The 26,512-nt window shown below is 38.9% G+C and overlaps 1 protein-coding gene across 1 annotated transcript; it reads right to left on the reverse strand.

Annotated features, from left to right (window-relative positions):
* Positions 1-511: 511 nt before the first annotated feature.
* On the reverse strand, positions 512-25,658 carry fam20b (FAM20B glycosaminoglycan xylosylkinase). The gene is made up of 9 exons (XM_035940940.2): positions 25,360-25,658; positions 24,064-24,410; positions 21,797-22,044; positions 21,619-21,705; positions 21,401-21,510; positions 12,272-12,443; positions 7,148-7,339; positions 1,633-1,692; positions 512-1,549 (listed from the first exon to the last, which is right to left on the reverse strand). The coding sequence occupies exons 2-9, from the start codon at positions 24,190-24,192 to the stop codon at positions 1,318-1,320; spliced, it is 1,230 nt and encodes a 409-aa protein (XP_035796833.1). The 5' UTR covers positions 24,193-24,410; positions 25,360-25,658; the 3' UTR covers positions 512-1,317.
* Between the last annotated feature and the right edge of the window lie 854 nt (positions 25,659-26,512).

Genomic DNA, 26,512 nt, shown 5'->3' on the forward strand with positions numbered 1-26,512 from the left:
CTTCCTGTCTTTTGTAATTTATGTTATCTCCAGCCTGAAGAAACCTATTGAGTCGACTAGAAATTCACTTCAGATCAAAACTTGAATAATTTTGGACCTACCTTCATACCATTTTTTTGGATTAATCTGCAACTAGAGTTACTGGTGTCGAAATTTAACCTCTATTTATGGTATGAGAGGTGATTCAAACTTGGAAAATCGAAAACAAACACTTACAGAAAGTGAGACGAGAAAAAGATAAAACTAGTTATTATAAACCAAGCGTCGGCTATAACCACTGCGTTCCAGATATGACCTGTGACACATCTCAGATCAAATGTGACTAAAGTAAAACCATCCAAACAACTAAAAGCAAGAGTAAAACGAAAGTCCCTTCCAGCATGAACGCGGCGCTGCATGAAGAGAAATGTTATTCTTAGAGCAGCACTGACAGCACACTGTATGTGACGGTGGGCTGTGGGCTTTTAAGTGGTGAACACATGGAAGAAAAGATGACTGAGAGAAACCAAAATTAAATAGATCATAGTTTAATGCTGAAGATAAACCCACACTCCCAACCTCTGTTAACCCTTGCTTCAAGTCTGTCATGTCAGTAGCTTTTGTAATTACGGCACAATATGGTACTTTTCCACGCACACACACTCACCCACACACACACCTTTATGTTTATTTAATATTATAATCCGCAAATTTATATTCTTTCGTCTCATAATTCTATGTCACTACGTAGTTAAATATGTACACACTGATGCGGCAGAGTCCATTCTCTTTTCCTTCCAAAGGTAAATTTAAATTCATGGTGAAAAAAAAAGTTCTCAGGTCCTAAATAAATTCAATTTTAGTTTCTTAGACTGCAAGCTCCAAACAGCCTGAAACATGGCTGTACAGTGTCAGTCGGTGGCTCATTTTAACCCTTCCTCCTTCCTTGAGAGTGTTTTTGTCTCTCCGAGCTTCATCCTGACTCCTATGGAAAAGCCGGAGGGAGGATTTGGCAAAAGGCCGGCGTATCATCAAAACCAGTAGTAGTAGATAGAGGAGTTCTTACAGCAGAAACTGTCCTTTAGTGCACAACAGTCCTGAGAAAAAGTTCATAAAGTCGAAGGAGACAAAGTTCCAACTCTTCAAATCCTGTGATTTCTTTTGGAGAACCACTCCGGTCTTGACAAAAAGAAATGTAGTCTTTGTTCCACCCTGTCGGTTCTTTTCCTCATTCTCCATTTCCTTTAGAACCTGATCTGTTTGGTCACTCGCCTCCTCCTCTCCAGGCTTGCGGAGGAAAGTCCTAGCTCTTTCATCACTCTATCCCCTTCCTTCTTCTTAGGGATGTGGGAGGTTCATTCGGTCCTCTATTAGAGTGTTGTCAGGGCCCTGCGCCTCCATGCACTGCTTTACAGTCGCTATGACTCCAGACAGACGCCTGTCCAGGGCTGCGAGGTGCGTCTCAGCCAGCACCGGATGGATAGGATCGAACGCCAGAGCTTGCCGCATGGCTGCACTCAGAGCTCCACTTCTCAGTAGGTTCAACCTGTTCCAAGTGGACACGCGAATCCTGACGGAGAGAGAAAGAACCAGAAATAACAGCATGAAAGGAATCTGATCAGGATAAAACAGAGAGTTCATTTCCTGACTTACATGCAGCACTGGTAGAGTGGTGCGAGGATACTTCGCTCATCCAACGCCGCGTTCCCAAAGCTGCACAGACACAAAATGAAATCACAATTAAAAACTAAAGCAAGGCATTTAAAGTCAGAGGCCTGTCTGCACTACAATTTCAAGAAAAATGCATCTGCCACACTCGACCAGCCATAGCACACACAATCTTTACAACACATAAGTCTACTGAAGCACAAGAGTTCCTCTCTGATTTGCCCAAAGTTACAACAGATCTTGTATTTTGTAGCTGTTTCTCTGTTTCCTGCTGTGCAACGCTAACGTGTCTTCAGGCAGAAAATTAAGATGACGAACATCCAAGAAAAGCAGGAAATCATATTTGGTGCAAACAGTCGACAAGATGAGTAAGTAAGTAAGTAAACTTTATTTCTGTAGCATTTTTCACAGAAAAGATTCACAAAGTGCTCTACAATAGAATACAAAATGACAATAATAAAAACAACACATAAATAAACATAACATGATACTAAAATACAGTCACTGACCATCTAGTCAACCAAAAGCTTTTTCAGCTGACTTTTAAAAGAGTCAACTGAATCAGCCAGACGCAAGGACCGCGGTAAAGCATTCCACAAACGCGGAGCAACAGACTGAAACGCCAAATCACCTCTAGCTTTGTAGCGAGTTTTTGGTACCGTCAAAAACTTTTGCTCAGAAGATCTGAGTGACCGACGAGAAGCGTATGGAATTAAAAGATCACAAATGTATTGTGGAGCTTGTCCATATAATGCTCTAAAACTAATGATAAAATGATATAATAAAATTTTAAAATCAATCCGGAATTTAACAGGTAGCCACTGTAAGGCAGATAAAATTGGAGTCAGATGATCGAACTTACGAGCTCCTGTTAAAAGCCTCGCTGCAGCATTCTGAACAAGTTGTAGACAGTTCCAAGAGCTCTTATTCAGACACATAAAAAGAGTTGCAGTAATCTAATCGCGAGGGAATAAAAGCGCGGAAGAAATTACTCATTCCTTCTACAGGAACTTTTAGGATTTAAAGCAATATATAACAGACTGCTGAGTCGAAATGTGTCCTAAAGGGTTTACTGTGAAGCAAGATTAGCAAGGTATGCTGAGCCTGAATCCTGAGTTTTTAATGTTGCAAAAGGTTTCCCTCTTTAACCTGCTAGATCACCATCGTAAACTTGCTTCGGAGGAGGTTCTGTTCAGAGTTTGGGATTTAAATCAGCTATAAGAAGCATCTCCCTTTTCCAATGTGTGTCATTTGTGAGCAGGAATGACTTAATAGTATTTGCAGCAGCATTTGTCAAGTACTTTTTTTCCACTTTATGGTCTTTGCAGTAGAACCCAGAGAAAGAAGTGGTGAAAAAATATGCTCCTCAACAATTAAAGAGTGTGGAAAACAGTCACTCACAAAATGTTGTTCCACGCTACAGAGACAAACATGGAAAGAAACTGTGATTTTCTGGGTGAAAAAATGATATAAGGAACCTTATTCTGTACAAGCACATTCTGTTCTTACCGGACACGCCACAGAATACTGTGAGTTTCATAAAAGTTTCAATGTTTCGGTACACGTCCCACGTCAAACACCTAATTGGTATTTCTGCTAATTTTCTGTGAGCAATGCTTGATTTTCTGCAGACGGAACATGTTCTGTCTGTGAACCTGTGCAGATGTACGTTGTGAATACTGCACGGCTTCATGCAGTGTCAAAATGACAATGTGTGGGATGCCACAGGAACCCACATGTGCTCAACTGGTGATGCAGAAAACGCACAAATACATTTCTATGTTTGGTCCTGATTCACTGCTAAGTCTGTTTTACACTGCAGCTAATAGAAGACAGATTATAAAGCAGATTACTGGCATTTATTAAAGAGAATATTTGTACAAAAACTAAAGTGATTTACTTCATTATGGGATAGCGTCAGGCCTGAATGCACTTTTCCAATCTTGTGTTTAAATGAAGTTTGCTCTGAATCATGTTCACTGACTTCCTAAACATGTTGAGGATTTTGTATGTATGAGTCAAACTGGGTACTAGAGTTGAGGTCAACCAATCTCTTGACCACATTGAGAAAGTCTTATTTCACAATCGACCTCAATTTTACTCATCTCGGTCTAAGACAGAGGACTCTGTTTTATTTCAAGCCTGGTCAGGAACACAACTGTCTGCATATTGTGTTTGTTAGCTACATCCGAATGACTGGATGCAGAACTTCCTGCTTCAAATGCAAGCAAAAAGCCGACTCTTTCCACTTAGTGGAAATTTTGTTACTGTTAGCGGTTGTCATGCTGCCTTGGTCTCAAACCCTCAAAGTTTTGGTCTAGTCTTATCTTTTCATCTTCATCTAAATGGGAGAACATATTAAGAGACTGCCATTTTTGTAAAATAGTGCCAAGGCACAAACAATGAATTCAGACACGCACCAGTAAGGAAGAATTAATGGCTATATGAGATAAAAACATAATTTCACAATGCTTAAAAGTGTAGGAATTGGCACTGGGAACAAAAAAAAAAACATTAAATAAAAAATATATACAATTTAAAAATAATGACAGAGCAGCAATTAAACCTTAGAAAAACTAAAATATTGTCGAAGTATATTCCAAGCACGAGGGTCACAAAGTAACAAAAACTCTGTATGACTTTTAATCCTCTGAAGTACAATATGGCTCAAAATTGACCCAGGTCCAATGGAAAATGGGCATCTCCTGATGCACTCTGCGCATCCAAGGGTTAAAAGAAATAACAAATGCTGATCTATCCACATTCACAGGGCTGACAAGCATGTTTTTATACACCGTAGTGCATCTCAAAAAAATCATAATCTCACATAAATACCACAGACTTTTTTAAGCTGTACTCCTTAATTATCAAAATTAAAACAGAAAGTGCTCGAACAATCTTACTTTCCATGTAATGCAGCTAAAATATATACCGTAATTTCCAGACTATAAGCCGCTGCTTTGTTCACACGCCTTAAACCCTGCGGCTTAAACAACGATGCGGCTTATTTATAGTTTTTTACGGGCGAGCTTCATGCCGTCAATACGTTTAACCTCGTCACATCAGACCAGTGAAATTAAAGAACAGGTCACAGTGAACCAGTGAAACTTCGAATTAAATCGAACGCACTCACACTAAATTCTTCAGATCGGTCATTCTGCGCTTCATGCACACACCCTCATCATGGAAAACACACGAAGAAATGCATATGAAGCAGCTTTTAAGCTAAAGGCATCGATCTGCCTGTTGAAGAAGGAAACAGCTGCTGCACGTCAGCTTGGCATCAACGAATCAATGGTGAGACGTTGGAGTCAGCAGCGTGAACTGACTGCGTTTTACTGCCGTGTTACAGGTACCGTTCGGAAAAAAGCATTTATTTAATAAAAAGTAAAAAAAACAAAACTTTCTGTGTAAATATCTCATGTTACAACATGGACACCTGTGGCTTATAGTCAGGTGCGGCTTGTATATGTACAAAACTTTTTTTCCTTTTTAAATTTAGTGGGTGCGGCTTATATTCAGGTGCGCTCAACAGTCCGGAAATTACGGTACAATTTTCACTGCCTTTACTAACTGATGGAAAATATCAAACTTTTTCTGCTTTTTTGAGATGCGCTAGTAGTAGCATAGCAGTCAGTGTCAAAGCTTTTTAATTGCGAACAAACTTTTTTGCTCATCTCTACTGGGACTTTGGACCAACCTGCTTTGGTCTCCATGTTGGAAACTTTCCATTCCATTGATCTGGTTTTCAGTTCCTTCATCTGTTTCTCAGTTGGATTCAAGCCTGGACTCTGGCTTTGATGTAAGTCTCAGATTATTACTGGGAGGTCCAAATCTGCCTGAGGTCAAGTCTTTCGGTTGCCTGATGTTTTCCTCCAAAATCTAAATGTCGTCCTCTTTTCTCATAATGCCCTTCACCTTGACAAGGTTGTCTGGATTATGCGCTGAAAATCACCTGCAAACTTTACATTCCCAACACCATGTTTGACTGTGAGGATGGTGTTCTTGGAGTTGAATACTTCTCTTTTCTTCCACCAAACAAAAGCCACGTCTGTGTTGAAATGACTAAATTTTTTTAAATCTCATCCGACTACAGAACTGATGACTCAAAGTGTAATATTCTGTCCAGGTGAGCCTTTGCAAATGTTAGTCCTCCTTGTTCCGTGTCTAGCTAGAGATGTTTGTATCGGAATTACTGAGATTTGTCAGGACAGCCTTAGGGGTGATTTGCTACTTGCTTCGGAGGAGGTTCTGTTCAGAGTTTCGGATTTGAATCAGTTATAAGAAGCATCTCCCCTTGCCAATTTGTGTGCAAGAATGACTTCACAGTATTTGCAGCAGCATTTATCAAGTACTTTTTTCCACTTTATGATCTTTGCAGTAGAGCCCAGAGGGAAGAAGTGGTGAAAAAATATGCTCCTCAACAATTTAATGCGCTAGTAGTAAGCATAGCTATTTCCCGTAAAATAAGGCTGCACTAGAAGCACGACAGCCTGACTGAAGGAATTAATTCCTGTACAAACTGACCCAACTTAGATTGTAGAGAGACTGATAACGGTTGTGTTTGTTCTTGTTTTTTTTTTTTAAATAAAGGTCTAATGCTAGTAAAATGTGACTACAACAGGCAGGAATCTCTGCTAGATTAGAAAGTGTGAAAGAATCTGCCGCTTCTCCTACTCGGATAAGGATTCGTGATTGAGACGGGAATGTCAACAACAACAACAAAAAAAAACAGCCCAACTAATAACATGAAGCTGGTAAGATCTTCCAATATGCACAAAATAAAGCTGATGTGCTTCATAAAAGATGATACACAAAAATCAGAAGTTCAGTCGGACATTTGTTATTCCCAGCAAAGGGTTAGTTTATCACCACATTTAACCTCATCCTGTCAACTGTGAAGAAAATGTTGCTCAGAAAGTTTTTCCATTGTTGGGTTTTGATCAGCAAGTACAACCCAACTTCAAAGAGGGATTAACAGCTCGGCGTCCTCACTTTGTGAAGTGGGTGTTCACCATGAGTCAGTCAATGGTGAGTTCTTGAAAAAACTTTTTTTTTTTTTTTTTTTTAAAAATAGATGGGCACAGTGGAAAATGTCAAACTAATTGAAGATGAAAATAAAAGTAAGACTTCAAATGTAAGATATAAAAGTGAACTTTTCAAAAACAGATCAGACTGTGGTAGTAGTGTGATTAAAGTACAGAATTTTCCAGTAAGTCTGAGTTACTGATTTATTTCTCTTGGTGATGTCGTGGGAAGTATAGACTCCGATTTCACTCAGGATTTCCTGTAAACGGATAATGTTCTCCCTTTTTTTTTAACGGAAGTGGTTTAATGAGTTGCTACACTGTGTCCGCATGAGCTATTTATTACTCCTGACATTTAAATTTTTGAGCTTTGGATCAACGTTTTCCATGGGGGGGAAAAAAAATCCAAGAGGGTGTGGCCCTCAAGTTAATGGTTGTATTTTTGTTAAAATCCTTCTTTGCATATCACGCACCTCTTTGCGTTGTCGAGCAGGATGAGCATGCTGGCGCCTCCGTCGTCCTGGAAACTCTCGTAGTGATGTCGATCAGCGTTGCCGATGAGATAATCAAATATAGCTGTGTCGATGACGTCCAGCAGCCTCGGTCCTGCGTCGTATGGAGGCATTTTCTTCACCGCCTCGCAGTAGCTTTCATCATACTCCCACCTGGATGATGAACACAAATAATCCTCAGAAACTGATCAACATCCACATTGTCTACAATAAACACCAGAGACAGACCAATTATTGGTCCGGCTGATTATCATCGCTGCTATTTGACATTTTTCTGATTATCGGTATCAGTATTTTTATTGACCGATCATTGATCAATTCTCTCTCTGTTGTCACTCTGTGATCTCAGAACTGTCTCTAAAGCAGACACTGCGAAAACTGAACAAAAAGCACAAACCGTTGCCATAAACCAGGAAATGAGCTTCTCTCACACTGGCTAATGCTATGCTAACTGCTCGCGGATAAGTCAAAAGGCAGCCACAGATTAACCTGAAGCAGAGTCTGGAAAACAATAATTATTTAAGATATGAACTATATTGGGTAACGACAGTGATAGAGCAATGAAAGGTTAAGAAAATAGAGACAAACAAAGTGATCAATCTCAACTGATCGCACACAACCAGAGGAGAGCATCTTAATTTAATCACTCCCATTTCCATTTAGCCATAGTCACCGTTATTAATGAAGAAGCCTAGTTATGAAGGCCAGGTTCCATGCTATCATATGCTGTTAAAACATGACATTTAATGCAAACTGGTTCCAAATACTGGCTATCTGCCTTTCTTGATTGTCTATAATCGGCATTGGCCCTAAAATAACAAAGAAAACAAAACAACAACATATTGGTCAGTCCCTAAGAAATACTTATTCAAACAGAAATTCTCAAAAGCTCAAAAGACAAAATCATGCATGTGGTATTAGTTAAATGTAGCCAGAGTTACTGAAAATGCACTGAACACCTCAGTTCATTTTAATATCACACTCCAGATCATTTTGGTTAAGTGGAAAATTCAATTTGATGCTTGCCTGAAATGCAACTGCAGCTTTTTCCGTTAATTTACAGATTTTAATTTATTTTTATTCTTTGTAAAGTCACTGAAAAAGCATTAAATTTACATGCTGATTCATCATTACTTTTGAGATCACACCTACTCAGCTCTAACTCAGCAGGTGCACCATTCTCACTGACAAGAAGCTCAATCACTTTTTAAGGGACTGTTCTGCCAAAATTCTCTCTTTAGTTATTCTGTGAAGTCAGCTTCTGCTTAATATTTAAAGACCAGTGAGAACAAATTGTCATGATGAAGGCAAATTTCTCTCTGATGATGTCAGTGTAATGGCTGGTGGTCTCCTTCATCTACATGAAAGCCTCTGCGTTCACATTAGAGAGTCGCTTTCAGCTGAATTTTGATAACGCAGGAAAAGAGCTGCAGAAAAACCGGACCAGAAATGAGAAGCAGAGTGAGGAGCAAGAGAGAAACCAGAACCATAATAGGAAGAAAAATATGTTCATGTATATTTAGCAGGAAAACACACAGACATGTTTATGCAAATAAATACATACCTGGAAGTAAAAAGCAACTGGTAATGTCTTATATTTTATATATTTTGGAAAGTTTCAATGAAAGAGGAAAATAATTTAGTGCTAATTATGAGGAAAATAGAAAAGTCCTGTCAAATCAAGAAACTATTTATTTACTGTTTTTTTATTTACTGTTTTTAATTTATTACTGAAAGCTTTATTCTTTCTGTGTTGAACAGCTGCTTTGCCTGCAGATAGGACAAGATGATTAACGCTGTAAGATCCAAATCTAGAAAAAAATGAGCAAACCCCCCCCCCAAAAAAATAATAATTAAAAAAAAAAAAAATAATATTATTATTATATAAACCCAAATATAGAAGAAAATGAGCAAAAAAACAAAAAGAAAAAAAATAGAAAACAAATACAGAAAAAAAAATGCAAAAATAATATATATAAAATCGAAAATAATATATGTTGTATTTCTGCAGCAGTGGGTTTTGTAGGGTTAAACTCATTTATTTTCGATTCAATGTCAATTTTTGCTTGCAAGAAGTATTTAAAAAAAGATAACTGAGGTAAAACTATTATGACGCCACATTTCTGTTTTCACAATGCTGCACTCACCATCATTTAACTGTACTCTAATAAACACAGCCCCCCTTCAGCACCATAATATTTCACATCACAGGGCTGTCATTATTATGTGCAAACAACTTACAATGCATCATGAGTTGTGGTACTTTACATGCAATATTCATATTTAAAACATTCCATATATGCTGCATTTCGTTATAGAAATGTCGCATAAAAAATATGTTTTTGGTATCGTGAAGTCTGACCGCTACAGAAATTTGAGACTTCTGCAGACGAAAAGCGTTATGTTCCAACAGAAATAAGGAGCATCAATTTAACGCAATTATTTTTCAATGTGATGGCTAATTGTTACATTTTTACCAGCAAGCATTTTATAGAATTTGTGAAGATTATAAACCCATAAATTAAATGTGTACACAGTGATATTCCTTTTGAAAAATAAGCTTTTCCACTATTTTGAACACCAATGAAGACCAAAGCACAATTGACTAATTAAATGCCCAAATGATAAAAAAGAAAACAAATAGAAATGAATAAAGTCTAGGGTGAACAAAGATTAGCAGTCAAGCCTGGACAGAAGCAATCCTCAGTCCTCTCACTTCTGAATCATCTAATCAAAGCATGTAATCTGACCAAAATACCACAAGAGCAAACATCCTTTGCAGAGTGCATACTCATTAAATTATTCATACTGCATTTAACTTTTACACTTGGAGTTCTCTTGATTCGTGAACATGAGGAGGAGAAACTTAACTCCTATGAATTCAGAAACAAAATATGAAAGTAAAATATTTCACTGCTATAAATTCGGTGGTATTTCATTGTTAAAAGGAAGTGTTTAGTAGCTCGTCAGTTCAAACTGTTACAGCTTCTATTTGTATTCAGATTAATATTTACTCTGTGGCCAATAATGACGCGACAAACTCTAATCACTCAAATATCTAAACGACATCTGACACGCTCGCCCACCTCCCCCCTCCGACGCATTAGTCGTCCCACCACAGTCACCGTTTCTCAGAATATAGGAGGAGGTGGAACATCATAAGTATCGATGTTTGGAAAATACAGATCAGTCTGATTAAAACCACTGACCTTAAATGCCTCCATTATGGAAGAGATGCTGCATCAACACATTTGCATTTCCCCTCTAAATCAGGGTTTCTGCAGAAACCAGCCAGTCCGATTTAAGGTTTTTTAATGCCATTTTAATGCTATACTGTAAAAATTTTGATGCCATGACCGTGAACACAACAAATTACACAAGTTTGGTTTTTTTTGTAAAAGACTATTTCTGAATCCGGAAACCACTCCTGACCACCCATGGTGCATTTTTATTTAGTTTGGCAGTGTTCGGAAGTTAACAGTTTATGGAAGAACATTTCCAGTATTTTATCCGATGTAATGGAGAGAACTGTTCCTTGTTCACCGTCTTTACTATTACTTAATGACATTTCTTCTCTGAAATTAACATTAAATAACAGCCGTCTTCTGTTGGCTGGGCTTACAGCAGTGAAGAGGATGATAGCTTGCCGCTGGAAAACCCCACATATACTGTCAACCAAGGAATGGCTTTCTTATTAGAAGGACATTGCACAGCTGGAGCTGACCACAGCATGATTACACTCAGCTAAAATAGAAAATATCAACTGTTGGTCAAACCTGGTGAAAACAATTGAGAGCTTATTGTAAGAACTATACTCCAATTCTCATTTCTGGCTGTACAGTAAATTGTATGCTTATCTCTTTTGTATTTTGTTTCCTGTCCATCTGGTTAAAATGCACAAAATGTCGTACAGATGTGTTTGCATGAAATGATATACTGGTATGTACACAGTGATCCTGAGATTTCTGGGCTTGGGTAGAATGAGTGAGTGAATGAATGATGTATGAGTTTTGTTTTTTTTTCCCTTTTTGTTTTTCTTTTCCCCTTCCTTGTGTATGTGTTTTTTGTTGTTTGAACAATTTTGTGCATTTAATATGCTAACTGGGAGTAGGGTGGGGGGGAAGGGAGTTAATGGAAACAAAGACAACAAAGGCAGTAATCTATTATGCTAACCCTATCGATGGGTTCATTTTTTCCTTTTCCTTTCTCATCTGTATTAACTGCTGTCTGTTAAAAATCAATAAACATTTGATCACAAAAAATATCTAAACGACATCTGACACGCTCGCCCACCCCCCTCCCCCAGACGCATTATTCGTCCCACCACAGTCACCGTTTCTCAGAATACAGGAGGAGGTGGAACATAAGTCTCAATGTTTGGAAAATACAGGTCAGTCTTATTAAAACCACTGACCTTAAATTCCTCCGTTATGGAAGAGATGCTGCATCAACACAACATTTGCATTTCCCCTCTAAATCAGGGTTTCTGCAGAAATCAGCCAGTCAGATTGAATGTTTTTTAATGCCATTTTAATTTTATACTGTAAAAATCAACAAACTACACAGGTTTGTTTTTTTTTGTAAAAGATGATTTTCTATGAAAACTGTCCCTACATTTCACTATTTCTGAATCCAGAAACCACTCCTGACCACCCACAGGCTGTAGTCATCCTCTGAATTCCACCTTTTCTAGCCATTTCTGCTAGAATTTGCATTTCCCAGCCCTCCTCCACCTGGTCCAGCCTGCCGGTACCAGACCGGTTGGAACAACTATCGCAATGCTTCGGCATGTTTACGAGATGCACGTATCTGATTAATCGCAGTCTATAATTACATATTATTATATTCTTATTAAATATTTTTCTTGAAAACTGCACAAAGAATTTTTAATGCCACTGAGAATCAAGTTTAATGATTTTTAATTCCATTTAAGGCTTTAATTTTCACAAAATCAATTTAATGACTGTTAATGCTTTTTAATGCCCTGCAGAAACCCTGTAAATAAACATCAAACACAAGCACGAACATTTTTCCACCTGATTTTAAAAATCAAACCTCTCAGAAACAGTTTTTCTCAACACCTACCTGGCCAGTTTGCCTTCTCTGTATGTTCGTCCCCATGGATGTCTGTGTTTCTGCAACGGCCAGACGTCTGGCAGCCAAAGGGTTAAAGACCCCTCCATGATCTCCCCCTCTGCACATGCTGGTTCACTTTCCCGGCAGTAGTAACACTTTCCATAGAAACATGTATTATTACCTGTGGAAAGACAAAAACAGCAGCTGATGACTATAAATCCACTTAACCATGACTTATTAAAGCTACAAATAACAGTCACAATTCTATTGATGAATATAAAGATGACAATTTTTGTCAGTTTTTAATTGTTTTTCAGGACAAAATACTTTTACTACACTTCCACATTAAATAAATGCAGAGTAATGCTGCCAATTCGGTGTCATGCTACATTCCTGTGGATATCTGAATTTACGGATGTTCCCTAAACGCCTCACATAAAGGCTACGCTACATGCTAGCTGACCAGCTGTGCACAGAGAAGCTTCCAAGTCTCCCCACTCAGTTGTTTCAGTGCAGCAAGTCAGACAATGTGTGATCAAAAACGAAATTCAAGAAGTGAAATAAGGTGTTCTAATATAAGGTTTACTCAAGCTGAAACTAACTGATTTCATCTGCATATGCTGTTTTCTGAGGGAAGCATTTTAAGCCTCCATATTGTAGTCGTTCATGTTCATTATATTGTGGGAAGCCAAAATTGTGATCATTACTAATATTCAGTTAATTATGCATCCCCTTACTGTCAATTAATTGGTTATTTTTTTAAATTAATCTTTTGGTTGTTCGGCAAAACTTCAGAAAATGGTGTAAAATGTCAATCAGTGTCAATGTGTTCAAAGATACTGACTTTACGGTCACAGAGGAGGCAAGAAACCAAAAAATATTGCACTTTATGAAGCTAGAATCAGGAAGTCTTCACTTTTTAAACCAGTGGACTGATGATGAAAACAGCTGGCAATTAATTAAACAACTAAACAAATAATTGTTGCAGTTCTACAACGTACCTACAATGGAGGACAGACGTATTGAGAAATATACCTCAAATACACTGATTAAGTGCTACTTCATGCCATGGTGGAAATGCGGTGAGATTCTCTGGTATTGAGCAGAGTAGAAGATATTGTTGCAAATTACACATAAATGAAGGCTTTAGTGTCCCTCTAGCTGATCAATAAGAAATGATGCTTCCTCCAGAGGACCAGACTCGTTTTTCTTTCCGTACGGCAAGAGCGCATTTCAGATTTCTTCTTTGTGTTGCACACTTATCACATCATCCACGGTGCTCAACAACAGCAGAATCTTGCCATGTCTGAACCCAAGCACAAAGCAGCACTTAAATGGTGCAACCACAAAAGAAGGTTCTGAGTTATGACGTGGTAAGTTTGCATACTGTAATAATGTGAAAATGTCTTCTGAAAACATGAAAAACATCCTGTCCCAACAATACGCTTGACATTATAATGTGATGCTGATCTGTGTTCCTTTTTCTGGGGTGGCAGCAATATGTTTCCATGATGAAGTGTGAAAATATGTCCTCCAAAAAGTCCAAATACACGAGTCCCAACAGATAATGACTCAAACATAAACACCTGTGTCTGCTGGTGTGAACATATTTAATGTATTCCTACTCATTTAATGAACAGTTGGCATGTTTGTTCAAACTTTAAATCCAAACACTTTAAGGTCACACACACACACACACACACACACACACACACACACACACACACACACACACACACACACACACACACACACACACACACACACACACACACACACACACACACACACACACACACAAACAGGTCAAGAGTCCCATGAAGCACAAAGCAACTACTTGAGAGTCAGAATCTGTTTGATTTCATTACAAGTGACTCACAAAGCAGTCATGCTGCATTGTTGTTGACCAGCAATCTTGCTAAACAGATTTAAAATCCCATTAAGTTTGTTCTTATTAACAGCAGGCAGCAAAAAATACCAATCAATAAAAGCAGAAATTCAAAACATTCTCCACAAATGAACAATAAAAAAGAACCAGTGTATGCCTATCCACTCCAAATTGTTTGAAGATAACTGTGTTGCACAGTTTTCTGATGAGACAGACACAGTTCCTATTATTCACACTGGATTCAAACCCAAAAATGCAGTTGTAAAAGGCTGTCAGAGGCATGGCAAAGTAGCAAAAATAATCTAAATATAAGCTTATGCTTTAGGTGGATCATTTTTTGGTGGCTAAAATACATTTTGCTGCTGCCTGGACTCACAAGAGGTTATTATGTGCCAGGACTCCTGTCTGCTTCTGGAAACTGCGACCACTGACGTTACTGTAGGTAAAACTGCAGATAAGCATCTCATAAAGCCACATGTCAAAAAAAATCTAACTAACTCTTCAAGTTGACTGGCAGTAAGAGGAAGGTTTAAATATAGAGGTCCGTCCACCACTGGAGTGGTCTGAACAGCTGGGGAATCAATCACAAACATTACAAAACATACTTTTTCTTGCTTTACAAGGAAAAATTGTGAACAAACTCTCACATCTGATACGATGAAAACAATCAAAGTTGGTGTTTTGCTTGAAGAATTATCTACATTAATCCAGTTTCACTGGTCATTTTCTGCTACAGCTCTAGAAGAAATTCAGTTAGATATTTGAAGATCTTTGTTTGCTAAACAAGTGGAAAGTTATAATAAATGACAGCATTAATGAAGGTTATGGGTAAGAAACATTAATAAAATGATGAGCCACTAATATATTTGTTATATTGTATATATGCATAGTATATAATAGTATATATTGTATTTCTTAGAAATAATCAACCAACTATTATTGCATTGTCTGAACTCTTATTGTGACAAATGACCAGTGTTTCTGAATAGTGTACTAGCTAAAAAATAAAAAAAAAGCTTAACATATTTTGGCAGTTATGGAAGTCTGATGCTGTCTCCACTTTGAGATGTGGTTGAGATAGCTGGATGAGATCATCCATTTGAAGAGGGTGAAGGAGGAATGTGATCAGGCAAAGTGACAAATGTTGACACACAAAGGTGTCTGAAGGTGACGAATGATAATTCTAATTTTTTTTTTTTTTTGATGAGACAGTTCATATTACTTGCACTGGATTCAAACCCAAAAACGCAAAACAACAAGAGGAACTCTGCAACACACTGAGCTAATAAAGGTTCAAAGTCCCGAGTTTAGCTCAACTGATTTCAAAGTCTGAGCTCCCTGCTGCTCTACAACATCCTGCCAGGCCTTCTCTTCTCTTCTGCTTCATTTACTGCAGCCTTTTTGTTCATTTTTGTAGTATTGTCTTTAATTTGGTGACATTTTTTAAAAAAACATTTTAGCTCTGTGTTGACGTGTTTTCTCCACTGAGAATCGTTCAGTTATCAAACAGCTTAACCTTGGTGTAGTTTATTGAGGGCATTCAGGACAGGCCTTTCACAGAAAACATCTTTCAGACACCTTGAGGTTCATTATGAGGTGTAACATAACAATCTTAAAATAGAGTGTTTCTTTATCTATAGCCCTCCAATAACTTCACAACTGTTATACTTTGAGAACCTGTAAGACTCTAATAATGACTGAATCAAGATAATGAATCTGTTAATTGTTGTTTTTGTGTGAGGGCATTGTTCCCATTTGCTAATGCAGCTTTTAAAGGTTTATCACCCACAATCAAGGTGAAAAGTTTTTCACAAGTTCTGTGGATAACTTGACAGCAGCTTTAGAGAGCAGATGCAGTTGGAAGCTGTAAGTAAATGTCAGAAAATGAGGTCAAAGACAATCAAAACTTGCTGCATAACAACATGTATCTATGATCAGGTCATTTTTGCATTACAGTTAACCAACCCTTCAAAGTTTTACTTTACTGAAGACCACCTTTGATAGCGAAATGACACATTCGTGTAACTGCCTATTTCACTGCGGTATTGGCTTTGCCTTTGTTTATTCGCTGTAAACCCCAAGTGTAAAGGTTGTTAGAGAGATGACTCATGTTAGGAGGTTAGTTTAGATTTTCTGAAGTGGGGTTGTGTGAGCCACTTATTAGCTACAGCAGGACGGCACATGGCCTGTTTGGAGACGCAAACATGGGTGGAGGGATTGTAGCTAAGCAGCGAACTTCTGTGGATGGGGAGCAAAACATATTTTAGCCATCAAAAATATCTAAACAATATGTAACAGATTACATTTAGAAGATGTGCCCTGTTTTACTTTCCAGTAAAGCCCCTTCTGACCGGGAACTGAAACCAACATCGTCTTCATCAAAGCCAGAAGACTTTATTGACAAAAACCTTTTATCTTGAAAAAAACAGAAGTTGTGGGTCTAATCCTGCATGAACTGGTTGGTTTGCTTGTGTAAATCTGTGATTTCAGTGTTTCCAAAGTAAGTTCAGAACCAAACTATTGTGTTAAACCTAACTGATGCAGACAGTGCAAGACCAGCAACTCAGGTGTTCCACAGGATAAAACTCTTTTTTTTTTTGCTAATGAAGTCTGGTGGATTTAAAGAGAACGATATAATAAAGTTAGTTGGCAAAGTAGCAAAAATAATGTAAATATAAGAGCTTCTTGTGTGCCAGGACTCCTGTCTGCTTCTGTAAACTGCGAACACTGACGTTACTGTAGGTAAAACACTGACTGCAGATAAACATCTCATAAAGCCACACTTCAAAAAATTCAAACTAGAGGGAGCTTTAAATATAGAAGCCACTCAGTGAACGTCCACCACTGGAGTGGTCTGAATAACTGGAGAATCAATCATAAACATTAGAAGACATAATAATTTGTCCTTGCAAAATAAGAAAAAAAGTAACAAATCCTCACATTTTATATGAAGAAAACATTAAAAGCTGGTGTTTTGCTTGAAGAATGACCTCCACCATTAATCCAGTTTCACTGTTCATTTTCTGCTAAAGCACTCGAAGTAACTAGATTAGATATCTGATGATCGCTGGTGTCTGCTAAGCGAGTGGAAAGTTATCAATTGCAGTTTTAATTAAAGGTAGGGGTGAGAAACATGAATAAAATCTGCTATTATGAGGTCACTGATGTATTTATATTATATAGTATATTATAGCATATATTGCAACAGAATAGATCAACTTTCATATATTTTCTGAACTCTTCTTGTGATGACTGGTGTATCTGAATATTTTTAAAAAAACTATTTTGCAAACAAGGAAGTTTATGACAAATTATGGAATATTAAAATGTGTTTCAGACAGCTGAGCAAGACCCTCCATTTGAAGGTCAGATTCCAGACTGCAGGAAGGAGGAGTGTGATAAGCGACACTGACAAATGTCGAGACACTGGAGGGGTCTGAGTGGGAAGGTGCTGGATGAATGACTAATATCTATCGGTAAGAGTGACAACTGTACATACGTTAATTTATCTGTTTTATATACTTCTTTCCTCTTGTGTTATCTCTTGCCTTTTGCTCTCGTCCTCCCACATTTTGCTTTTCAGCTACCTCGCCCATTAATAAGCATAAAAACTGCAAAAGAATTCTGATTGTATATCCTATTAAGTCAATATTATGTTACAGAAAGAAAAAAATAATAATTAGATTGCTTTTATGCAACAGTGTGGCTTACCATAAAAAAGATTCTTCAAGTAATATGAATAGGGCTGCAGCCACTGATTATTTAATAATTGAGTATTCTATTGATTATCCTGGGGATTAATTGAGTAATCGGATTCCATATTTGGCATGCATGGTACAGCATCAAAAGCGGAAGTGAGCGCACTGTGCAACAGAAATAATCATCCTGGCGGAACACTGGTGGACATCTGTGGTGTACTGTACATTTATAGTATGGTAAAGAGGTATTTCACGAAAACTCAAAGTCACAGGAACCCCACATGTATTTAGCTGGTGATGCAGAAATCACATAAATATGTTTTTATGTTTGGTTAATTTAAACTGCTGGCACTGCAGCTGATGGAACACAAATAAGAAAACTGATTAGTTTATTAGTATTTATTACAAAGATCATTCAATCATTAGTTTCATTTGGATTTTGGCCACAAATTAAAGTGATTTCCTTCATTATGGTACAGTGTCAAACCTACATGCACTTCAAAACATCATGTTTGAATATAAGAAGTTTGATACATTTATTGTGCAGCTGTAAATACATTATGCGCATTTAACAGTTTTCTACCAGTGTTTGTGTTTTATATAATTTCCAGTCACAGCGTTTTTTTTGCCGTCATAAATTTTCATATTCCTCATTGTTCTCCATTAAAACAACCTGTTTGCGATCGGTTCATTTTGTGCAGAAAATGAGTCAAATGAAGCGTTAAACGCTCCTGTTTGTGTGGACGAGTTTGAAGCATAAAGTGTGAGTTAACAAAGAAAGCTGATAACCGTGTTCATACCTGTTAATTCTGACTGAGGGTTTAGTTTTTGTCGAGCCGACTCACAAAGAAAGTCTGACGATGTCAAACTGCCTTCATAGCTCAGTCCTCTGATCTGCTAAACGCCGTAAACACTCGAAAACCTGCACCGGTTAAAATAGAAGCATCCTGTAGAATTTAAAATCCCCTTATAATTTATTGATTATAGGTCCTGGTCTGTATAGGATGAAGTCTGCATCCAGTTAGTGACTGAGGATCTAGTATGTAGTGGATTAAACAAAGCCTCAATTCAGAGAATTTTCCCTTGTGGAATATTAGTATTCGAGCAATTCGAGGGATTGTTTCAGCCCTAAATATGAATGTTTATTTTCTATTAGAAAAAGCCTCAGAAGGTATATCAGAACAAAAAGGAAAAATCTGACTTAAAAAATTCAATATTACCTTACAGGTCCCACTTATCAATTGATAATAGAGCCTACAGTGGTTTAATGAATTCATAAGTTACGGTGAAATGAAACACGTGCAACAGTCAGCGCAAATTAGCTGAAAACTAGTTTTGCTGCTTGACCTTAAAAGAAAAGATTATGTCGGTCATTCTGTATTACTAGTATTACAATACCATGGAGATGTTGAGACAAATAAAAGAAAATGATGCCCAGAAATGGAGGCTTAACAGTTAGGTAAATAAACAGTTTTCCCATAAATGACGTCATTAGGGCTCATCAAACCACACATTTGCTTTCACAGGTTGACTGGTCAATTGACCTTTATGTATGAATATGGTGGACTTCCCCTTTGATACAGGGAGAGATTATTGTGAGGCTCTTGTATATATACACACTACCAGTCAAAAGTTTGGACAGACCTTTTCATTGAATGTTTTTTTTTTCATTTTCATGATTATTTACATTGTAGATTCTCACTGAAGGCATCACAACTATGAATGAACACACATGGAATTATGTAGGAAACAAAAAAGTGTGAAATAAGTCAAAACATGTTTGATATTTTAGATTCTTCAAAACAGCCACTCTTTGCTTTGATTACTGCTTTGCACTCTTGATATTCTCTGGATGAGCTTCATGAGGTAGAACCTGAAATGGTTTTCCAACAGTCTTGAAGGAGTCCCAGAGATGCTGAGCACTTGTTGGTCCTTTTGCCTTCACTCTGTGGTCCATCTCATCCCAAACCATCTGGACTGGGTTTAGGTCAGGTGACTGTGGAGGCCAGGTCATCTCCATCATCTCCTTCTTGGTCAGATAGTCCTTCCACAGCCTGGAGGTGTGTTTGGGGTCATTGTTCTGTTGAAAAATAAATGATGGTCCAACTAAACCAAACCAGATGGGATGTCATGTCACTGCAGGATGCTGTGGTAGTCATGCTGGTTCAGTGTGACTTCAGTTTTTAATAAATCCCCAACAGTGTCACCAGCAAAGCAACCCACAGCATCACACCTCCTCCTCCATGCTTCACGGTGGGAACCATGCATGTAGAGACCATCCCTTCACCTTTTCTATGTCGCACAAAGACACAGCAGGTGGAACCAAAGATCTCAGATTTGGACTCATCAGACCAAAGCACAGATTTCCACTGGTCTAATGTCCATTCCTGGTGTTTCTGGGCCCAAACTAATCTCTGCTGCTTGTTGCTTTTCCTTAGTAGTGGTTTCTTAGCAGCTGTTTGACCATAAAGGCCTGATTGGTTCAGTCTCCTCTGATCAGTTGATGTAGAGATGTGTCTGCTACTAGAACTCTGTGGGGCATTTATCTAATCTGAGCTGCTGTTAACTTTCCATTTCTGAGGCTGGTGACTCAGATGGACTTCTCCTCAGCAGCAGAGGAGACTCTTGGTCTTCCTTTCCTGGGGAGGTCCTCATGTGAGCCAGTTTCATCGTAGCGCTTGATGGTTTTTGTGACTGCACTTGAGGCTACATTCAAAGTTTTTGCAATTTTCCAGACTGACTGACCTTCAGTTCTTAAAGTAATGATGGACTGTCATTTCTCTTTACTTAGCTGATTGGTTCTTGCCATAATATGGATTCTAACAGTTGTCAGATAGGGCTCTCAACTGTGTACCAACCTGAATTCTGCATGACACAACTGAGTCCTAACCCCATTAAGAAGGCAAGAAAATCCACAAATTAACCTTGACAAGGCCCACCTGTGAAGTGAAAACCATTTCAGGTGACTACCTCATGAGGCTCATGGAGAGAAGGCCACGGGTTTGCAAAGCTGTTACTAAAGCAAAGGGTGGCTACTTTGAGGAATCCAAAATCTACAACATATTTAGAGTCCTTTCACAATTTTTTATTTGCTACATAATTCCATATATCTTGCTTCATAGTTTTGATGTCCTCAGTATGTATCTACAATGTAGAAAGTAGTAAAAATGAAGAAAAAAAACATTGGATGAGGTGTGTCCAAACTCTTGACTGGTAGTGTGAAATAGAAATAAAATCTCTGGTTTTATTGCTGTTCTCGTATGCATTGTTATGTTTTACAGGACAGCAGGGCCACACCTTCAGCCAACAGGATCTGACAAGGTGTATCCTGGTTTAACATGCTGACTGAGAAAAATGAAAGGCAAGGTGAGCAAGACAGAGAGCGACACCGAGTGAAAACTGTGAAAAGGCCGAGAAAGAAAGTGGACAAATGAGTCGAAAAGAAAAGAAATCATTCATTCATACCTTTCTCTTGGCAGTTGTAAAACTTCACCTTACTAGAAGCTTATCTGTGAAGTGTGGCAAAAGACAAAGGAGTGGGCAGAGACTTACCCTGCATGAGGAAAGTGCTCAGCAGCTGGTCCGTGGCCACAGGCTTGATCTCTGTTCGCAGGTTGACATTTCGACCCACAACCAGAGGCGCTCTCCTGAACCCAAGGATCCTGCAGAGCGACAGCACATGATATCAGGGGGTTACAACACAGAAACACTGATCCACTGAAAGATCACAGACAATGAATGTCAACACTCAAATCAGGTAGCTGACAAACCTGTCCAGGTGAAAAGCAGCCACCTCTGCGTTGTGCCTGTCGTAGCCTGCGTACGGCTCCCCTTCCACCACGTAGTCTCTGTTGTATCTAAATGAGGGTGTAAAGGGCAAAAGTGAGAAAACTTAATACACTTAAATGGAAAATTCCAGTGTTTCATTCCATCTTTAGCATGCCCGACCTCTTGGGTTTGAAGACGACTTTCTGTCCTCCGTCCAGCACCAGCAGGGCTTTGAGCTGTGTGCCCTTGTAGCCCACGTCGGCCCGTTCTATCCTGGCAGAGCTCAGGGATGTGAGCACAGCAGCCAGCTCTGGGGTCTCCTCAGGGTACACCTCTCTGGGGCCCACCCACTGGCTCGCTATCTCCCACGGAGACTGGAGGGTGTGGGTGAGGCGAGCTCCCCGAGACAGAGAAAGACCGGCTTCCATCTGTCACAGTTGAGCGATTAGCGTTAGCTGAGCTACACAGAGTTGGTTGACATTCAGGCAAAAAATGCACAAAGCAAAGTGAGCGAAGAACAGGAGAGAAGCAGTGGGAAGGAAGATGAAGACTGCACAATTAATGGTATATGGTTAGAATGAGTCTGTATGTCAAAATAACATTAAATTATCTTGTTAGAACCATCAACTTTCAACAGGATACAGATTTGTTTTTCTGGTATCGCAGCAATAGACCATGTGTATAATGGACTGATTTTACTCTTATAGAATATCATAGAAAGCCTGTAACTCCTAAAAATGCCATTTTTTTTGTTTTATATTTCATTGTTGATGTGTTGAAGACCTGCAATGATTATTCAATCGCTCAACTATTTTGATAATGAACTAGCTGGTTGTTTTTTTAATTCCAGCTTCTTAAATATATATCAATTTTCTAATTTCTTTACTCCTCTATGACAGTAAATTGAATGTCTCTGAGTTGTACACAAACAAATCTGGGGATGTCACCTCTGACTGATATTTTACACCATCTTCTGGCATTTTTTCAACCAAACGACTAGTTGATTAATTATGAATATAGGCAATTGAATAATCAACAATGAGAGGTTGCGGAATTAAATGAACATTAATCATATTCAGAACTTTGGCTTCTCACAATTAAGCGAACATGATTAACTGAGATATTGATGTTTAAAAGGCACAGCCCAAACAGATATTATCACTCGGCTTCACCTTTGGTAAATATTCTCTGTGTACATAACTCCAAAATGTTTGTTGTCCTTTTACTGTTTGTCTGTCCTCCATCTGCTGCCCTGCTACCCTCCATCCCTATCCTCCTTACTCTCACCCCAACCAGTCGAGGCAGAGGTTCTTTTCCATTATTTTATTTATTTCAGACATGCCACGGTATCGTAAAGGCAAAAGGGAAATTAAAATACACAAAATGAGAAATGAGACAAGCAAACTAAATGCCAGACCTAAAATAATATCTGAAAATGGGTAACATGAAGTCTAACTTATTAACTCCTACCCGCTACATGTCTGTACATCTCACATCCTGCTGTTTCCTGTTTGCATTGGATCTTGTACTTTTATACCTCTTTAAAAAAAACAGAATACATTTCCTGTTCCACATTACATTTTTCAAGCAGTCTTCATTTGTTTTTTTTTTCTTAAATTGTTTAATTGTTGTTGTCCAGACTGTTCCATAAGTTGTTGTGAACTGGTGCTATATAAATAAAAATGAATTGAACTGAACATAACTAGTGTCTAACAGCATGTGATGCAAGAGCATTCATAGGCTGTAGGGTTTACTGATAAGCAGTGAGGCGATTTGTCTCTAAGAGATGCACTGAATTCATGTGAAAACGAAACACATTTTATTGCAAAAAATTTGTACATTTGCAGAAATGTAGCAATAAACATGATGCAAATGAGCATTGTTGAATATGACGTGTGAAAGAAAAATCAACGACAAGCTGTAAGGATATCATTTACTATCTATATAGTCATTTTAAGTAAATGTATCTTAATTATTGGGGGTCATTTTTAATGTTAGTAGAGTAACTTTCATGTTGCTCAGTGTAACTGTTGAAAAGTTGCCTAAAGGGTGAAAAGAGTAAAGTTTAAGGCCAACCAGAGAAGTTTACACCTCCTAAAAGGCTTCTGTCTTTGGAAAGATGGAATCGCAGTTTCAGACACGGAATAAAACACTGCACCATGAGGTTTAAACTTATAACTTATTTACAATTCGCCAATAGGAAGAGGGTTGTATGTATTCTGTGTGTTCTCCCCTTGAGATGTATTTTCTTCTCCATATTGTGAAAAATACTGAATTTACAGACAACCCAGCAGAGCGTTTGTTATCTTGTTCAAGGACAGAACCCAGGAGATGAATTTCATGTGATACTAGCTAGAGAATTTTCCTACCCATAATATTCTCCCCCAGTGACAGCAGAATATTTCTACATCTGTTCTTCAAAGCTACAAGACGAGTTGCACTCTGACCTTGTGAAACGCTCTGAGATCCCGTCGGCTGGCTGCAGATCCTTCACCTCCATCCAGCAGGAAGATCTTGGCCAGGCCCAGCAGGAGGAGCACGGCACACAGCACCACCATGCGCTGTTTGAGCTTCATCTCCACGCCGACCGGCCCCGGCCTCCTCCTCCTCGCCCGATGCTGTGTTTGTCCCCCGAAGCGAGTCCCCCTCACCCCCAATGCATGGTACCCTGCAACTCCCCAACGCTGTCGAGACGAACTCCTCTGAAGGACGGTGGGGCGGTGGGTGGGCTTTGCTTGCCTTTTCCCTGGTGCTACAATCCGAGCAAACAGGCCAGCAGGAGGAGAGCAGGATACTGAAATGAAAAAAAGAGAGAAAGGGAGTGATGAAAGATGTCCTGTCAATAACATGTGGAGAGAAACCCGATTGATTTGCTGCCCCTCTAGCTGGTTTCCCTCCAGGGCAGAGGATGACCCAGTACTGCAGTGGACAGCATCAGGGCGCTCTGTGTTAAACGTGTGTGCACATTCATAAGTACACCATAAAACTTGCTCTGTTTGCCAGCAGCTGAGCAGACTCTGACTCTGGGTGCTGTTACAGGCTGGGCTGTGTTGAAGCCATATTTACAGCATCCCTCCCTCTTTTCTCCAGCTCTGGATGATGAAGGAAGGAGGGGGGTAAATATACAACTCCTGTCTTTTATTATTGAGCAGAGTGGAGATGATGGACACTGCTGTGGTGCAGAGAGGAGGTCAGCTGAGGTGGAGGAAAAATGACCTGAACCACAGCACATTTGTGTGATTTAAAGGCTTCATAATTAGCTCAGTAAAATGGGCTGTAACGTGGGGCGTTACTTTGTGAGTGTCACAAACTGCCACGTTTACCTGACAGTTACCTGCTGTCGCTATGGCAGACCGGCTAATGTGACCACACCGTGACAGAAAAACAACAAGGCGACCCGAAACAGTAGAAATTACGGTTTCCACAGCTCAGTCGACACACGTTTGGCCACGCAGGCAGCTTCTTCTCCCATACAATCGCTCTTTCATGACGCCTCAACCGCCGTGAGAAAACGGCCGGGGCAGCGCTGACCGCATAAAAAGCCCCTAAACGCCGCTTTCAACCGCGATAACTCCTCGTTTATTGGCGTTATTAGCTCACCATACCCGCCACCACACGCTCACGTCTACCTCGGAGGGGCTAGCTGCTTAGCAAAGCGCCGTACACCTTGCTGAGTGTGTTAGCTAAACGGGCTGCTAGCTGCATTCAGTGCGTCGTCCGTTGTGTTTACGGGCTCCACTCACCTTCTGCTCGTTCGCTGGATGTGAAGCAGCTTCCAAGTGTCCGCAAAGTCCCGCAGTGTGATCAAAGTTTAATGGATCGAGTCAGCTCGGTGCTAAAAGTCACGGCGGTTTGTCATTTTCTCAATCCCCCTCGGTGGCTCCCTTTCCTCCGCCCTTTTCTTCGATTCCTTCTCTCTCTGCTCCTGCCGCGTCCACTTCCGAAACACTTCCCCGTCCTGCAGCGGCTGCAGGCGGCCGCCAGGTGGCGCCGTGACACCGCCTGAAACCCCAAAAAGGACGCACGAAAAAACTGCGCTCCACAAACCACAACTGACACGTCAATATTGAAAGTCCACCGATGGAAGCCGGTTTCTGCCACTTAAAAAAAAGTCACATGCTATCTCATAATTATGAGATAGCATTTTCACAATTATAAGATAGCATGTGACTTTTTTTTTTTCAAGTGGTGGAAATGGGTTTCCATAGCTGTGGGCTTTAAAAAGAAAAGAAAAAAAAAAGCCGATAGTAATTATTAGTGATTAAGGAGATGTAATAATAGTAACACTAATAATATTTTTTATACATCAGTTTTCAAAAACAATTGTGCTTTACAATTAAACAAATGTAAAATTCAACAAATAATTAAATTAAGCAGTTTTATCTAGCTCACTTAACCCTCATGTTGGCCTCATTTATGGGCACCAAAAAATATTGTTTCCTTGTCTGAAAAAAAAAATCCAAAAAGTCGGCAAAACAAATTCCCCAAATTTCAGATAATTTTCAAAACCTTCAGGAAGAAAATTCCAATAATTCCTAATTTAAGTTTCCCTTAAAAAATTCCCCAAATTTGGCAAGAAAATTCTTGTAAATATTTTCAAAAATTAGTAAAAATCTTCAGGCTATATATATATATATATATATATATATATATATATATATATATATATATATATATATATATATATATATATATATATGTGTGTGTGTGTGTGTGTGTATATATATACACACACACACACACACACACATATATATATATATAGCAGATGTTCTCTGTTTAGCTGAATTACAGATAATAACTAGCAAGATCACAGAAAAGGCGATATTGTTATACCCACAATTCAGTCAGGAGCACACGGCCTCGCCTCATTTCAGTCACACACAACCTGGAGCA

The sequence above is a fragment of the Amphiprion ocellaris genome, chromosome 2, assembly GCF_022539595.1.
Source record: "Amphiprion ocellaris isolate individual 3 ecotype Okinawa chromosome 2, ASM2253959v1, whole genome shotgun sequence".
Classification (NCBI taxonomy): Eukaryota; Metazoa; Chordata; class Actinopteri; family Pomacentridae; genus Amphiprion; species Amphiprion ocellaris.